This window comes from Oratosquilla oratoria, chromosome 7 (genome assembly GCF_046742065.1).
Source record: "Oratosquilla oratoria isolate Oo_2021 chromosome 7, ASM4674206v1, whole genome shotgun sequence".
Taxonomy (NCBI): domain Eukaryota; kingdom Metazoa; phylum Arthropoda; class Malacostraca; order Stomatopoda; family Squillidae; genus Oratosquilla; species Oratosquilla oratoria.
In genome coordinates this window covers 29,766,437-29,783,936 of record NC_134783.1, presented here as the reverse complement: position 1 = coordinate 29,783,936, position 17,500 = coordinate 29,766,437, and the positions used below count along the sequence as shown (strand labels likewise).

At 36.5% G+C, this 17,500-nt stretch overlaps 1 protein-coding gene across 1 annotated transcript in view; it reads right to left on the bottom strand.

Annotated features, from left to right (window-relative positions):
• Positions 1-2,866: 2,866 nt before the first annotated feature.
• LOC143026777 (uncharacterized) overlaps positions 2,867-17,500 on the bottom strand; it is an 88,821-nt gene continuing 74,187 nt past the window's right edge. The window contains exons 13-20 of the mRNA XM_076187548.1: positions 13,701-13,811; positions 13,291-13,395; positions 10,265-10,544; positions 9,235-9,843; positions 7,460-7,737; positions 7,123-7,297; positions 5,606-5,845; positions 2,867-5,313 (exon numbers count right to left, since the gene is read on the bottom strand). Of these exons, the coding sequence (XP_076043663.1) occupies positions 5,135-5,313; positions 5,606-5,845; positions 7,123-7,297; positions 7,460-7,737; positions 9,235-9,843; positions 10,265-10,544; positions 13,291-13,395; positions 13,701-13,811 (1,977 nt within the window). The 3' untranslated portion in view covers positions 2,867-5,134. The remainder of the gene's footprint in view (positions 5,314-5,605; positions 5,846-7,122; positions 7,298-7,459; positions 7,738-9,234; positions 9,844-10,264; positions 10,545-13,290; positions 13,396-13,700; positions 13,812-17,500) is intronic.

The following is a 17,500-nucleotide window of genomic DNA, read 5'->3' as shown; positions in this document are numbered from 1 at the left end:
TATATATATATATTATATATATATATTATATTATATATATATATATACATATATATATACATATATATATATATGTATATATATATATACATATGTGTGTGTGTATTTACCTAGTTGTATTCTACGGGACTAGAGCTATGCTCGTTTTGACCCATTTTTGTATCTCTCCACATCCAGTTTGCTTTTGAATTCGTGTATAGTTCTGGCATTAACCGTTTCACTGTTCAATTTGTTTCAGACGTCAATCACTGTGTGTGTGTGTGTGTGTGTGTGTGTGTGTGTGTATGCACAGATATATACAATAGCATAGAAATAATACACTAAAATAATTGCATCCCGGTAAAGATTGTATCTGGCACTTGTTCACGATTTTTATTCGCATTAAGTCGAATCGATCATCGTTCAAATAGAATAAAATCGTCTCTTAGTAGGATTAACTTTAACACAATAATAAAGGAGATGAACAGACAGATAAAAAAGGACTGGACATCTCCAAAAATGATAGTATGCGACACAGAAACAGAAGAAATGTGGAAAGGGATATATATGTGTTTATTTAAAAAGAATCTTATATTCTTAAAAACGTATATATTTTTTTCTGTTAATTCAAAAATAGCCAATGCCTTATCGCAGGGCATAGCTCAGGATTTTTTTTTTTTTTTTTTTTTTTTTTTTTTTGGTGGGGTGGGGGGGGGGGGGGGGGTGGCGGGGAGACCATTAGGAGTCCATTGCTCAGAATTCTCACCTAATCTTTTCCATGAGTCGCACAACTCCAACCATTTTTGCCACGTCACTCATGCAAATTTCTCTGTTCTCCCTCTTCCATGCTTCCTATCTCGCGGCACCTTGTTAGTGATGCACTTGTTCTATATCCCAACATTCTTTCTGGATACCTTTCCTACTCAATTCCATTTCCGCTCCTCTGTCGTCCCCACAATAATTTTCATTATGTATGTATATTTATATTTATATATATATATATATATATATATATATATATATGTATATATATATATACATATACATACATACATACATACATACATACATACATACATACATACATACATACATACATACATACATACATACATACCTACATTCATACATACATACATACATATATACATGTGAATAAAGGCCATGATGAATCACACGTGTGAACGCGTACACATACATATATGATTTTCATATTTGGTAATTCCCCTCACTCATGGTAGTCACAAATATACTTAACTAAAATTAGGAAAATACAAAGCAATTTTCCCCCTTTCCCAAAATTAAATTTAGCATGAAACAAAAAAAAATTGTAGTCAAGGATGAATAATTATACCTAAATGTCCCGACATATATACGAGTACTGTTTGCTCATTTTCTAACTCCCGTTGATTGTACTACCTATGTCCCCAAGCCCCCAACTTACTTCTCTCTCTCTTCCTGCTCCCTCCATCCTGGTCGACGGCCGGACTCTCCTCCCGGAGCTTTGCCAGTGACTAAGTTGTCCCAGTGTGGGTTCATGATTACAAATCCCTACCGGGTGGTCGTTTACTCAAAGAGAGGAGATCACAAACAAGTCTACAAAACAAATAAGGGATATAATTTAGTAATAAAAACATCCAGGAAATGTGCAAATATACAAGTTACTTATCAACAAGTGAATATATGGATGAACGGATGAAAATGTGATGTCATACAGTTGTTCGTACATTAGATTTGTGTTCTGTTTTTTTTGTAAATGTGTTATCAACATTATGAGAATTAATAGATATGTCTTATCTATCTTTTAGTTTAAGTATGTATGTCCTAATGTAGGCTATCTTATGTATTTGATTGGTGGCAAAACGTTTTGACACGAAACACTGTATAAGACGAAACCGATAGCACTAGCGTTGTTACTCTGAGACGGTCACTTAATTCGAAGGGTCACTCAAAACGAATCTTTTGCGCTCTCATACCAGTCTTAGAACTTAATCAAACAGCAGCTTGTTAGAACTGGAATCCGGATCATAGGAGACGGCTACTTTTGGGTAAGTTCTACAGAGGTATAATGTGGCTTACTCCTGTACTCTTTCCAATCTGTGATTTAAGATATTGATAGAATTGAAAGAATACAGAAGAGGGTAGTTGAAAAAAGTATTAACATACAAAGTAGTGGTATCCAAAAGGAGGATCGGAAGAGTTCTGGACGGAGATGTATTCGGGGAAGAGGGCAGTGAGTTATCTTTCCTTTACCTTATAGAAGGGAAACCTAGCAGAGGTAAACTAAAGGAGAAGGAAAGAACTGTGGTGAATAAATTAAACTAAAAAAATGCAGCTGAGAGACGTGCGAGATGAAATAAACGATAATGGATAACCAATTAAAGTTGGAGACTGTAAGAGACCATAAGGGCTACACTAAACAGTAATGGGCATGGAACTGTCTAGTGTACGCCTTACCGTCTCTTGAAGTCTCCTTCATTTCTATATTCTTATGTTCAGTAGAGAAAGAATAAGTAAACTTTAAAGAGGAAGTGATTAAATGTACATGCTGTAATGAGATGAGAAATATGGGAGGAGAAAGAAGCAGAAGCAACTGATAAGGGGATGAAGATGTGAAAGTACAGAAAACAAACGTATACCTGAAGACTGGTTGCAAGCACATCAAAGGCACAAAAGAAAGAAGATGGAAGCAAAACGCAAGGTGAGGAAGATCAAGGAGAGCAGATGTACGGTGGGGTAGAAGGAAGTGAAATGAATAAAGGGGTGAATCGGGTACTAATAGACATAAGCTAATGGATGTATAGATAGGTAAAATATTTCAGAGAGTTGTAGAATGTAGAATGTTTTTTTTTTTTTTTACTAATTTATTACGCTCAGAGAGCGGCGAACCTAGTACATTTAGAAAAACTATATACATATTATTTTGTGACTCACTGGACACGCTGGCAAACAAACATGAAATAACAACACCAAGAATGAACATGACAAATTAGAATGATTAGAATGATTAAGAATAATGTACCACAGTTGTATTTGCAGACAGCTATATACGAGTATAGTTAAGGACAACAACAGCATACTAGAACTACAGAGGTATACAATAATGTATCATACTATAGATGATAACAAAGACATACCAAGATGTACCTATGTACAGCAATACAGAAAGTAATGTTACATGTGATTCCTAGCATTACAGTAGTGTCCAGATTAGGGAACCTCTGATAGGCAAGATCGTCTGTTTCTTCCTGTCTCGTTGATGCTCTGACACCCTCGTTGATAACCAAACTGTGTTTACATTTGGTGGTTGATGTTCGGCCTGTGCAATTAGCAAAAATTTATATATGGAACTGACTAGAGAGATGAGGCCAATAACTTTTCAGAAGACCCATAATCCAACTTAGGAATATATGTATGTATGAAGGAGACGTAGTTTGGGCAGTAAATCGGTGGGATATTGATGTGGGTGTGATGATAAAATAAGGTAGGCGCTGCTAATAACGACTACCACAGGATAAGGGCAAGATTGCTTGAGGATAGGACTGGCACGGAGAAGCACTTGTCAATGGTCGGCACTAGTTCAGGCATGATGTTATCAAGGATACTTCCCCGAGAGTGTGTAGCACCACTAGAGTACCAAAGAGTAAACAAATAGTGACGAATAAACTTAACTATGATTTACTGTGTATACCTAAGGCAATGACTGGCATTAAAGTCACCAATGTAGAGCATGCCGTTAGCTGGAAGTAGCAATATAACCATTACAAAATCGCAATGGCACCTCCAAAAAGCTGATCAGTTATGTCATCGTCATCGGAAGTGTGTAGCTGGCGATATGTTAGGCGGCGGAGTGTACATAAGTAATGAGTCTATTGCTGACATGGTGAACATAGGAAGAGGCTGATCCTTGACCTCGAGGGTTTCCATCAAATGTTTCCTGAATGGATATAACATTCTGGTGATGACGGTTGATACTTGTACAAGCCTTGAATGCAGCAGCCTTTGCATAAAAAACTATACCACAAACTTTCCAAGAGAGGAGGCAAAGTTGTGCATGGCTACCGAACATAACTTCTCCCCTTATGGTAGCCAGCTGTGTTTAACTTCTGTGGCTGTGCCAGGGTAACTGCTGGATTCGCAAACTCGAAGAGTTGATAACTAGGGTTGCATTATTGGTTCCATAGAAAGTTGGTAAGGTGTAGAAATACAGTTTCATCATTGCAATATAATTAGAATTATAATAATAATGATAACAATTAAAGTTTCATCACAGATTCCATTAGTAAGGTGTAGCCTTGCAAGATATTTGAAAGAAAAAAAGCATAACAATAATAACAGCTAATATTGCATCGTTGGTTCCATAGGAAGGTTGTAACTATGGTCACTCGATAGTTTTTTACCTCGAGTTTCACTAAGTGGTAAAACCGCAGCCTTACAGTGGCTGGTAACGGCCCTCGAAGCCTCTACAGACCCCTATGGAATAAAAAATTTGGACTACTGTCTATATTGTATCAGTGTGAGGCTGTTCCAATGTCACCGACCAAAAGTGATAGGAGGGAAAACACGTGTCGATATGAATAAGAGTAATAAATACATATGAAGTTAACAGAGAGACTGAGTATGAACTTCTCAGGGCTGTTGGTGATGAGGAGGTTGACATGGTCTGAAAACTGGCCGCTTCACTCTTCATGGTGCAGGGCCACCATATGTAAATACCCATGATTGGTCCTTAATATTAGTAAGTTTAGAAATACCAGCATTTTTTCTAGCATTAATCTTACAATTTCTCTGCAAAAACGAGCCACAAACGCTACTAATGGGAGACCCCCAGTGGGTAGTAAGGCTCTCACAGATATCTACGGGAATAAAGACAGTCGTCCGTGCTGATTGGTGTTGGACTGTTTCTATGTCATCGGGTGTCAGTTCTCCACGTATGGAAAAGAAATGGAGGGAGTGGACAGGTTTTGAATACGGGTACTTTAGCTGTTCATCTAGAACCACCACAAATTTGGTACCTGCCATTGGTCTCAGAATACAAAATAGTCCTTCCAATGAGCCAAAGAAAGACAAGTATTTGTACTTTTAGAAAATTTCCAGATCACATGCAGCAACACTAGGTGTTTACGTTCAAAAGTTACTAGAAAATAACTAGATTTTAGGGAGCTGAATCAGAGGGTTCTACTGTCCTCGTGCATGAAAATTTGGGGAAAATGAATTTTGCAAAGACGAAGAACACAGTGTAGAACAGGATGAAGAGGCCCATCGCAAGGAACGATCCAGCTCCTCCTGCCCAACTCCAGAGGATGCTCCCAGCTAGTCCGGCAAGAGATTTCCCTGAAAAAGGATAACATGATATAAGTTAAGCATATCTGTTGTATAGACACGGTAAAGGAAACATGGACTGGAGGTGAAGCTTTTATTCCTGACGTTTCGTCTATCGACTTTCTCAAAGGAATAAAAGCTTCACCTCCAGTCCATGTTTCCTTTACCGTGTCTATACAACTTGTTCACATGGATTTTTAAGCATATCTATTTGTCTTTCTTCCTACACGTCTGAAGGAAGAGTTAAAATAATATAGTAAACATCACATATTGCATTTTCCAAATATATTTTTGCGATTTTTACCTGCATAATGAGTAGATTTAAGCACGGCAAACATCGTGGCTTTTGCACCTTCTGGTGCGATTGTGTTCACGTAAAGAGTAAGAACAGTCTTGTTGAGGCCGTAAGTTATACCGTGCAGAAGCTCAAAAGGGAGAAAGACCCATGGATTTGAGATCATGTAGTATATGACACAACGTATCCCGTGGCAGAACAAAACTAACGAGATGGACCAGGTCGTGCCGATCTTATTAAGGATGTTCTCTGCAACAAAAAATTAACCCAACTTTACAAATGGAATCACAGTGACTTCTATTCATAATATACATAAATTATATAGACCATGGACTAAAATCTACTGTTTCCAAATTTGCTGATGATACAAAAGTTTACGGAATGGCAAATGATCACTTAAACCAATTGGATATTCAAGAAGATTTAGATAAATTACAGCAATGGTCTGAAAAGTGGCTAATGAAATTTAACACAAGTAAATGCACATAGTAACAGTAAGTACAATTACAAGTTATTTGGAAATTCGTCAACAAAAGTGTATAGTGAAAATGATCTCGGCGTAATCATCAGTAACGATCTCAAATCATCCAAGCAGTGTATTTCAGCCTCTGAGAAAGCAAATAAGATTTTAGTACTGATTGCGCGATCTTTTGACTTCAAAAGTCCATCACTCATTAGTTCGTCCACATTTAGAATATGCTGTTTCCGTATGGTCACCAAATCTCATTAAAGACATTGACAGACTGGAAAAATTAGAACGGCGAGCCACAAAACTGATTCCAAATATAAAAAACAAATCATACGAAAATCGACTAAAACATATGAATCTGTTTTCCCTAAAAAAGCGTAGACTTAGAAGTGACTTGATACAGGTCTTTAAAATTCTAAAGGGAATTAACAACATCAAAAGTGACAAAATTTTCACAATGAATGAGAATCAAACAAGAAACAATAGTCTCAAACTGTCCGGAAATGGATTCAATTTGGAAGTGGGTAGAAACAACTTCGCCAACCGTGTAGTTAATGAATGGAATAAACTTACTGCAGAGGCAGTGCAATGTAGTTCAGTTCGAAATTTTAAGAATCATTTAGATAAACACCTAAGCAAGATGCTGTAATGATTATCATTTATTTTACATCATTTGTTTTTGTTTTGTTATCATTTGCCTGTTTGATTCTCATTTATTATAAGTTATATGTCAATTTATTATTATTTGCTATTTACCTGTTTGTTTATTATTTAACTATACCTATGCATTTATTTATGTATCTTATTTGTTATTTACATTATTATAGTTTTTATTTATTCATTTTTATTATTATGATTTTTTTCGCATCCGACCTAGATATGGACCAAAAGGTCTCCTGTCGGCATGCTCCGCCTTTGTAATCCTTTGAATTAATTGTATCATTATTTTGGTAGTATAATACTATCGTTAATCTGAAAAAAATATGACAGGAATTTGGCCAGAGAAAACTTTGAATTAGTTGTATAATTATTTTGGTAGTATAATACCATCACTAACCTGAAAAAAACATGACAGGAATTTGGCCGAAGAAAGCTTGAATGCCAACGATGAGCCCTTGAAGCGTACTAACTGCTGTGAATTTTCTGTCCCACGCCATTGCCACGTCTTCAACCAGAAGAAGATGGAAAGTAAAAATAAAATTCATCGACGTACCTAGAATAAGAGCAGTGACCTAGAATGATGAAAGTAGACGTTAATATGCAAACCCAATAAGAGGCTGTTATTTTAATTAGTGTTGGTACCAGTATAGTACAATACGTTGTTTAAAGAATACATCTTAACAGAAGAAGATAAATGCGGATATCTACTACATATAAAAGGGACATATACTCACAAAGAAAAGAACGTTTTTGGGCACCAGAAATATTCTGAAGAATTCGCGGGCAGTGGCAGAAGGTTTGGGCTTTTTTTCTTGTTTTGGAACTTCTAGGCGTGAGGTTGTTATCATGTCGAAGATGGAAAAAACCACAATCATTATGAAGCCAGGAAGGTAGTCTTTATCAGGGAGGTTCATGGAGTACAGATCGATAAGTGATCCAGTGGTCAGTGCACAAATACCGTAGGAGAAAGAGGATGTAATTCTCTGCCGTCCATACTTCTGACCCTTCTCACCTGTTATAAAAAAAAGCTATTAATCATGACTGTAATACGGAAATTACAGGAAGTTGAAAAATAGATTTATTCCATTTCAATAAGAAATTACACTCGATTTCTGCCGTGCAGCTCGGTACAGTTAGTAGTCCTGCAAACTCCTGCTCCACAAAAGCACCAGTGAGACGCAAATTCCTCACCTCCTTCAGAAAATATTACATTTTTTCACTTTCTTCATAAGATAGCAAAGAGTTTCAATCATTAGAAAGAATAGTCATTCTACAACAAAAACAAATATTTAAAAACTTGGTGGGATACGAAACTAATTATGTGGAGTTGAATTCAAGGAAAAAATATTATCGGTATATACACATCTTTACTTATAATCGATGTTTACAGAAATTATGACAACTATAGAATGAAACATGCATTATCTTAAATAAACAACTCCTGAACACAATGTTTTATTCATATTCTACATAGAAAGCCATAAAGAATTATAATTTAGGATTTTTATAAATATTTTGCGTCATTACACTCGTGGCGCGAGGGAGGGAGGGAGGGAGTGAGTGAGTGAGTGAGTGAGGGAGGGAGGGAGGGAGGGAGGGAGGGAGGGAGGGAGGGATGGTGTATACCAGTTGATATATAGTTACTTTACTCAGTTATTTAATTATTTTTGCTCTATGTTTGATAACGTAGATTATATAATATAATCTACAATCATGCTATTCTATTCTAAGTAGCCTACTTATAATATATCTCTATTTTCTTACCTTTTTGAGTACACTCAAATAATCTACCTACCGTCTTCAAAAAATATTGATAAGTTTACATTACATAAAAAGTCTCGGGGAAGAACGATGGGAAACGAATACTTTCTCATAATAAATTAAAAGATGAATAAGTTAGAAGGAGAAGGAGGAGTAGGGAGAGAGAAGGAGTCTTAACACCTCTCCCTCCCTCACTCACCCGACGAACGTCATGACGTAAAATATTGATAAAAATCCTTAATTTTATTTTTTATTGCTCTATGTGAAATCTGAATGCACCATCATTTTCAGGAGTTATTTATGTAGGAAAACACATCTTTTATTCTACATTTGTTATCATAATTTCTGTAAACATCGATCATGAATAAAAATGGGCATAAACCGACAATTTATTTTTCTTGAATTCAACACCACATAATTACTTAGTTTCTTACCCTATCGAATTTTGACAATTTTGTTATTGTTGTAGAATGACTACTCTTTCTAATGATTGAAACAAAATTTTCCTATCTTATGAACAAAGTGGAGAAATATAATGTTTTCTGAAGGAGGTAAGGAATTTGCATGTCGCTGGGGCCTGTGTGGAGCAGGAGTCTGCAGGACTACCAACTGTACCAAACTGTACGTCAGAAATCGAGTGTAATTTCTTATTGGAATGGAGTATAATATTAGAACAAATGTGTTGTGAAGATATAAAAATAGATAGAAAAAATAGTTTGATAAGACAACAATCACAAGAACAACTCACCTAGCAACATATAGCAGATGGCTTCAGAAAGATTACTTGATATAAAGTTGCTAAACTGAATCATAAAAACCAAGAATACGATAACCCAGAAGAGAGGAAAGTTAAACAATTCTGGTATACTGAACGTTGAATACGGCGACCTGTCTTCGATCTTCAATGTAGTTATATTGTCAGTTTCCTGAATATCTCGGAGTGTATCAAGGGAAAACTTTGAAACATTATCTCTGGAGTCAATCAGTGAATGAGTGTGGAAGTTGGATGATTCATAGAAACTTTGGTTATCAGGGACAGTAAGGCGACCCACCGATGAGTGCTGATCATGCACTGATGTGGAATTTTTACTCAGGTTCCAACTCTTCGCTGAAGAATCCACCATACCTGCACCCACGTGGGGCGTCCAGTAAACCCCAGAGAGCGCTATAGGGGTAATGACATTACATGTCAAAAATATCAACCTGTGGGCTTTGAGGTAATCTGCAAGAGATGAGAGTAATGTTCCTAGCACAACGGCAGCAGCTGGCATGATGGTCCAAATGACCCCTATTCCCTCAGGTGACACGCCCCGCTGTCTTAACATCATCGTCAGGAACGTCAGTAGCGGATAAGTACCTGAAAAACGGAGATGACTTGAATGAGATTTTAAGTATACAGCAGATTTGTGTGCCTAGAAAGAATGAGCGACTACCAGGGCGTCTATATCTTAGGACAATATTACACTGAAGGTAGGGAGCCTTATAGGTGGTGAAAGGGCTATAAGAAGCTAATAGGGTGGTCAATGAATGGAATAAACTTAGTAACCATGTAGTAAGCGCTGAAGCTATCAGTTGTTTTAAAAAACGATTAGACAACTTTATGGATGGGGATGGCAGGTGGTGATGGATACGGAGCTGCCTAGTGTAGGCCTTATGGTCTCTTGCAGTCTCCTTTATTCTTATGTTCTTATGGTCTTATCAGAATGTAGAGAGTGTGAGAGAGAGGGGGAACGGGAGGCCTATAAAGAAAACGTGAACAAAGGCAAAGCCAGACTTACTCATTGTGCGGAAGAGAAAGTGGAGTTTGATGCCAAGGAGCCGCCTATCAGGCCTCAGCCACTTTAAAAGTCGCTGTCTCTTTGAAGTATTCTTCTCTTCACACGAGTCCTGGCTCCTGATTTTTGGATCCTCTGCTCCATCTCCTGAATTCACTTTGTCATTTAATTGTATCTCAACACAACAGTCTCCTTTATCAAACGCTAAGTTCTCTATTCCCTTTTCACTTTCTAAATTCTTCTCACCCGAATCTACCTTCATTTTGACCAATAAGATAATATTCTATCGAACAAATATTTTCTTTCACACACGCCGCTCATCAAAATCACACCACTCTCGCCTGTGGTATTACGGTAAGTGTCTCTTCAAATCGTGTTTAGGTCTAAACCTTTTGCTACTCCTCCTACCCCCACTCCTCCTCCAAACGCCTTGAGAACATAGAAGAAGAAAATCCAGTAATATTTGGACTGGTCTTCAGGATCCTCACCAAAACAAAAAATGAAGCCTCATTTATCTATATGCTTATTTATATGTATATATTTGTATCAATCATATATTTTTTGTCTATTTGTGCTTATACATATTTGTCTGTATCCATCTGCTTCTACTTTTGCTTATTCTTTTATTTTTATTTTTTGCTTATTTTGCTTATCCATTAGTTTATATGCGCATTCTGCCAGTGACAAGTGTACCGTATATCATTGATTATGTATAAGTAACCAGACCGCTGGAAGTGATAAAATATAACGAAGGAGGTCTGAAACCAATTTTTTATAGTTAGAACTTTGATTCGTGACAGCAATTATATTTGTATCCGCATAAATGGGTGTATTACGCACACTTCTTTATATGATAGGAATTTTCAAATCGTGGATTCCCGCCTGTAATGGGTTTTGGTGACATTTTTTTCCACGCGCAAGAAAAAAGATGAATTATTTGGCCTTAAGGAAAACAGATGCTGAAGTGGATAAAAGGCGGGCCTGGGTTGGATAAGATACTTCGTTAGAATTAACAAAACCTGTTACGTTAAAAAAACAACAACAAAAAGTTGCTCCTTCCTGGCCAGTTTGTGCCTGTGGATTTTTGGGATGGCCCGCTGGGCGGCTACAACATTAGGTTACATTGTGAAATCTACTATATAGTATCTGGACTTTTGGTATGAGTCTGTGAATAACAATGAGACAGCGAACAAGAACAGCAAGTTTCATAAATTGTCCTTTTATAATATGATTGAATTAAATTGAGGAAAATAGCAGATTTGTTTAGATTGTCTTTGTGAAGTGAAACAGTAATGTGGATAGATAAAATTCAATTGTTTACAGATTTATTTTACACCAGTGATGAAGATTGGCATATCCAGTGGAAGCCTTGAATAACAATGAATAATATCAATAGTTATAACTTTATAATATGTTGTCTCATATTGTGGATAAATGATATAAAGTAGAATTGTTGATGATGAGTAAAGTTCATATTTTCAAAAATAGGGTGTAAATGATGTGTCCAAATGACTTCTGACTTATTGTGTAACCTAATGTCTTCTGGATGCTCACTGGCCGAGCGGGCTAGGGTGTCGTTACTTGCAACAAAGTTTGAGATGATGACGACTCGAACCCTGCTCGGGGCGAGTTGAACTAAGGGTATGGTTTATTAAATTCTAAGCTACAAAGTCCACTGTAAGGGGGAGTTTGTGACGTTAAACCAAACCATGCATATATATATATATATATATATATATATATATATATATAAAGATATATATATATATATATATATATATATATATATGTATGAGCAGGAGGTTTTCTCTTATGCATACTTTATTAAATGTGATGGCTAATTGTGCATTCATTATTTTCTTAAGTGTATTTTCCATATGCCTTACTATGGACTTATGTTTCTTTGAAAGGAAATTTATGACCTCACTGCAGGTAGTCATATTTGCTATATCGCGATTTCGGGTTTAAGACCCTTTTTCAGTAGCTCTTAGAAATATTCTAAATGGTCAGGATAAGAATTATTCCGGTGTTTTGTAAAGTTATGTTACTTTATATACCTAAGTTTCTATACTTGTTCTTCACTAGGGAAGATTATCGAACACCTGGGAGAAGCCACCCGGTTACTCAGGCAGTGGTGAAATGTCACGTGATAGGGGAAGCCTCCGACTTCGTGTTGTGACAAAATGTCGTATGCTTGGGGTTGTGGCGTTTTGTCTCGGACTTGGATTTGTGGCGTTATGTCTTCTGTTTGGGTTTGTGGTGGTTTGTCTCACGCTTGGGAGGGCCCTAAGGTCACCTACTTGTATATTTAAATTTGGGCTCAACTCTTTAATGTATAATGCCTCTAATATTGGGAGCCGTATATCATCTGTACATATTTCCAAAATCTCACTGTTTTCTTCTAGGATGTTTTTGTTAGTGTTATACCGTGGACTTCTCTTAAAGGGTTTTTAGGGGCTCTTGGTGTCAGGTTGTATGAAAGGCGACGGGATAACCATATTGTCGTCATGGCAATATAGGCGGAGGGGAGGGCTTTACAATTCTCTCATGCACAAGTAAACCTATAGATGGCATGTGATTTCTGAAGTTCCTTTCTTGATGGCACCTATTTTTAAGAAGGAGGTGGTTCGTCTTCCATGTCTTATAATAAATCACCAAGTTTAGCAATCTATTTAGGTTGACTGGATTAATGTTCCTCTCTATGAAAGGTCTTGATTGCGAAATCGTGATATAGCAAACATGATCACCTATAGTTAAGCCATAATCCTCATTTCAAAAGAACATAAGTCCATAGTATATATATATATATGTATATATATATATATATATATATATATATATATGTGTGTGTGTAATCATCACTAACCATCACCAACCATGCACATAATCCACACTCATGCAACATGGTACTCGTCCTTGGTAAGACCTCCAGTCTTGCAAATTTTGCAGACTTTACAAATTTCCCCATTTCAAAACACTTGACTAAACGCTCAGCAAAACGTCCCTCTCGATAAGTAATACCACATGACCTCTCTACTTCTCAAAACAGAAACCATACGACTCCAATCAGCCGTAGAGATCCAGCGCACCGACTTGAAGGCCGACCCGGTACCCCAACGACTTGACTCCGGACGCTAAGGGCCCCAGGCCGATGAGATTACGTCTAGAGGCATATCACATACCCCGTCCCCAGCTAACGTCCCCAGTCATCGTGAGTATAAGAAATTGACTAATTTTCCTTTTTATAATTCAGGACCCGGACGAGAGCCTGTCCTCCAACCGCCTCCACCTCTTTCATGACCAACAAGGACAGGAACTTTGTGATAGTTAAACTCGGATCCGCTTAACCTACCTGCTGCCCTCCACCCGCCTCCACCCACTTCATAACTAGCGAGACCAGGAACTTCGCAATGGTTAAGCTCGGACCAGCTTAACCTACCTGCTGCCCTCCACCAGCCTCCAAATCCTTCATAACCAGCGAGACCGGGAACTTCGCAATGGTTAAGCTCGGACCAGCTCCTACCTGCTGCCCTCCACCAGCCTCCAAATCCTTCATGATCAACGCAGACCAGAAACTTTACATCGGCTGAGCCCCTCGGTTGTCAACCTCAGTCCCAGCAATATTTGCTGTCAACAGCATCATCTACAGTCTAAACGTCAGTCTCCAACTACCCACGGTGCAACCCAGGCTACCCAAGCAACACTACTCTTCAGCTATCGTCACGTAAATTACCCCTGTTCTCCCTAAATCTTTACACACGTAAACATATTTAGTATAAATAGTATGTAAAAAAAAGTGTATACAAATAATGCATTAAACAGATCCCACATACCAAGACATAAAGCGGTCACCTAATTCACTTCTAACTCTCTAAATCAATATACCATCCAACAAAATATCTACATTCATAAGATATAAAGTAACTAATATACTACAAATTTTCCAATCGACATAGATCTACCAAAAATAACTGTACATATCAACCAACAGCTAATACAAACATATTACAAATAACATATATAGGATACCAAACATCATGTAAACATATCAAACCTCAAACATATATAACTCAACAATTAAACAGCAAAACATCTCCCAGTGCATCTTGACACAATAAACTTACGAGATATCTTTCACACTCATTCTACATAAATATCAAAGACAATACACCTTTCAAATACAACTTACATTATCGCCTCTGTCATCATGTACTCAAATAATTAACCCATATATAACAACTCTATATCACATTAACTTTAGACTAAATCAAGACTAAACCCAACAAAATGCTTACCTCAGCATCCCCCAACCACAGCTTCCGCGCCGAGGAAATCTCAGGCAGTCGCCCAAATCCAACACAATAAATTAAGACAAACCAAGGAAAACACAACGACAGAATACCACAATGAACAAAACCAACACATAAAACCATGCCATTACATTAAATTATTCTACCTACAGACGCAAAGACGTCATGCGTTTCGATAGATTACAAGGAACTCACAATCACTTACCAAAACTTTTCCCCACTATACATAACTCTCCTCTACTTCCTTCCGACAGCGACGCCCCGGAATGATACACAATTATATCAAACTCAAAATTATATAAACTCCATCTATTACCAACATAATATAACCATTTTAAATATATTTGTCAATATTCGACATGCGAATTATTATCACCTGACCAACTCAACTCTAAAACGATATGGCTCATACAAACCCAACTAAGATACGAAAATCCCACAAATTTCAAGAAAGATACATTCTTAAAACTTCCCACTCAAAGACGACCAATAATTATGTTATGAAATGATAATAATCATTTCATAACATAATCTAAACCCTTACGTGTAATATATACCTCCATTGCCTTTCTAAAACTCAAAGGTTAACTACAACCAAAACCCACAGATTTTCATAATCTATGTACAAGAATGAAAATAAGAACAGCAAATAACAATTCACCACAAAATTGTAGTCAGTAATCATCCACAAACAAATATTGGCAACATATAACTCATAGCATAATGGAACAAAATGAACAGAAGATTAAACAGTCCAATAAACTTTTAAAACTTCTCACAGAAACAACCAAAAAACATAAATTCCAAATATCTACACTATAATCCTACCTCTAAACGGATATCTCCATGTCAATCTCTATATCTGTATATATATATATATATATATATATATATATATGTGTGTGTGTATATATATAATATATATGTATATATATACACATATACATGTGTATATATACATATATATATATATGTATATATATATACATAAACACACACACACACACACACACACACATATATATATATATATATATATATACATATATATGTATATATATATACATATGTATATATAAATATATATATATATATGATATATACATATATTTGTATATATATATATACATATGTATATATAAATATATATATACATATATACATATATACACATATATATTTATATATATATATATATATATATATATATATATTGGATGAATGGTTTAGACAGATGAGAGTGTGGGTGGAGGAAGAATAAGCGAAGAAGGGCTGGAACTCGACTCGGTCTACAAACAGTTTGAACCTCACAAATACCTGAGGACGGGGACATGGACAGGTCATTCCGCTGGCTGTCTGGGGATTCCCTTTCCCGTACCATGTACACGTTTCCCAATCGTATTTATAATCAATTTACCTGCTGCCTTTGATAAACAAACGAAACCTTCCCTGTCATTGATATTTTCAAACGAATTAATATAGGCAGCTTCAACAGTCTTCCTCATGTCTCTTCTTAATCCCGTGTGTAAAATCTTGACCCCATCCCAGTGGGGCAATTTACTTGCTGCCTGAAAATATCACACACACAATTCCCAATCACGTAATTCTCTGCTTTCAGAGTTGTGATTGGAAGGAGAGAGATAATACAACAATCGTCCGCCTGCCCCCCCCCCTCGCACCGCAACTGAATGGGAAGTGGATAACAGACTGCCATTTCTAGATATTATATTAATACGACATCAGGATCATTAGTCTTTTACAGTGTACAGAAAACCCACACATACGGGGAGGTATGTACACTTTTTCAGCCACCATCCTGATAAAATTAAATATAGTGTTGTCTCAGGTCTTTTCCTGAGGGCACTCAGATTATGTAGTCCACATTATTTGGAAATGGAAATAACAACAATCAGAAATCAATTAAGAAGAATAGGGTATCCTGATTGGCTTTTAAATAGAGCCCTAAACAAAGCCAAAACTAGTCACTTTGGATCCACTTCCCATTCCAGTAAGAATTTCGTTTGGGACAAAAACTGTACAAAATTGCCTTATAACAAGTCCTTAAATGACATTTCGCAATTTCTACCACAGAAAGACATAAACTTTGTTTTTAGTTTTCATAACAATTTGTCTAAGAAAATAGTTAATGTACATCAAAGACCTAGAGAAGAAATGCATCAAGGTGTTTATAAACTTCCATGCTCGGATTGTGATAATGTACATTGGGGATAAACAGGTAGAGATTTACACACCAGGATGAAAGAACACAAAAATTCAGTCAAATATGCACAACAAAATTCCGCTGTCTTCCAACACGTAGACAAGGAAGGCCATCGTATGGATTGGAACGAGGCAAAAATTATTCTTAATTCAAAGTGCAGTTTTAAAAGGAAAATAATAGAATCATCCTTGATAAATAAATTTCCTAATTTTAAAATTTCAAATGGACAATGGTCACCTGACTGCATTACTAACTGGGCAGTCAACAAATCATTACCATCTTTGGTGAAGGTGGGTGACTTGCCCCGCAAAGCATTAGACGCTACCTGAGTCCTACCCATATTCCTTCTTCTTTCTCTGTACATAAGACATGCATTTTGCTCCACTACTCTGTATTCCACTGAAGAGGATCACAGTCCGTGATCGAAATATATGGATATCAATTATTTCATTTCTTCTTATCCAACACAGTGGGTTCTTGTTGAATTTTTACGAATGTGGTACGACATTACTTTGTAGTTATATATATATATATATATATATATATATATATATACATATATATATACACACATATAAATGTGTATATATATATATATATACACACATATACATGTGTATATATATATATATATATATGTACACACACACACACACACACACACACACACACACACACACACACACACACACACACACACACACACAC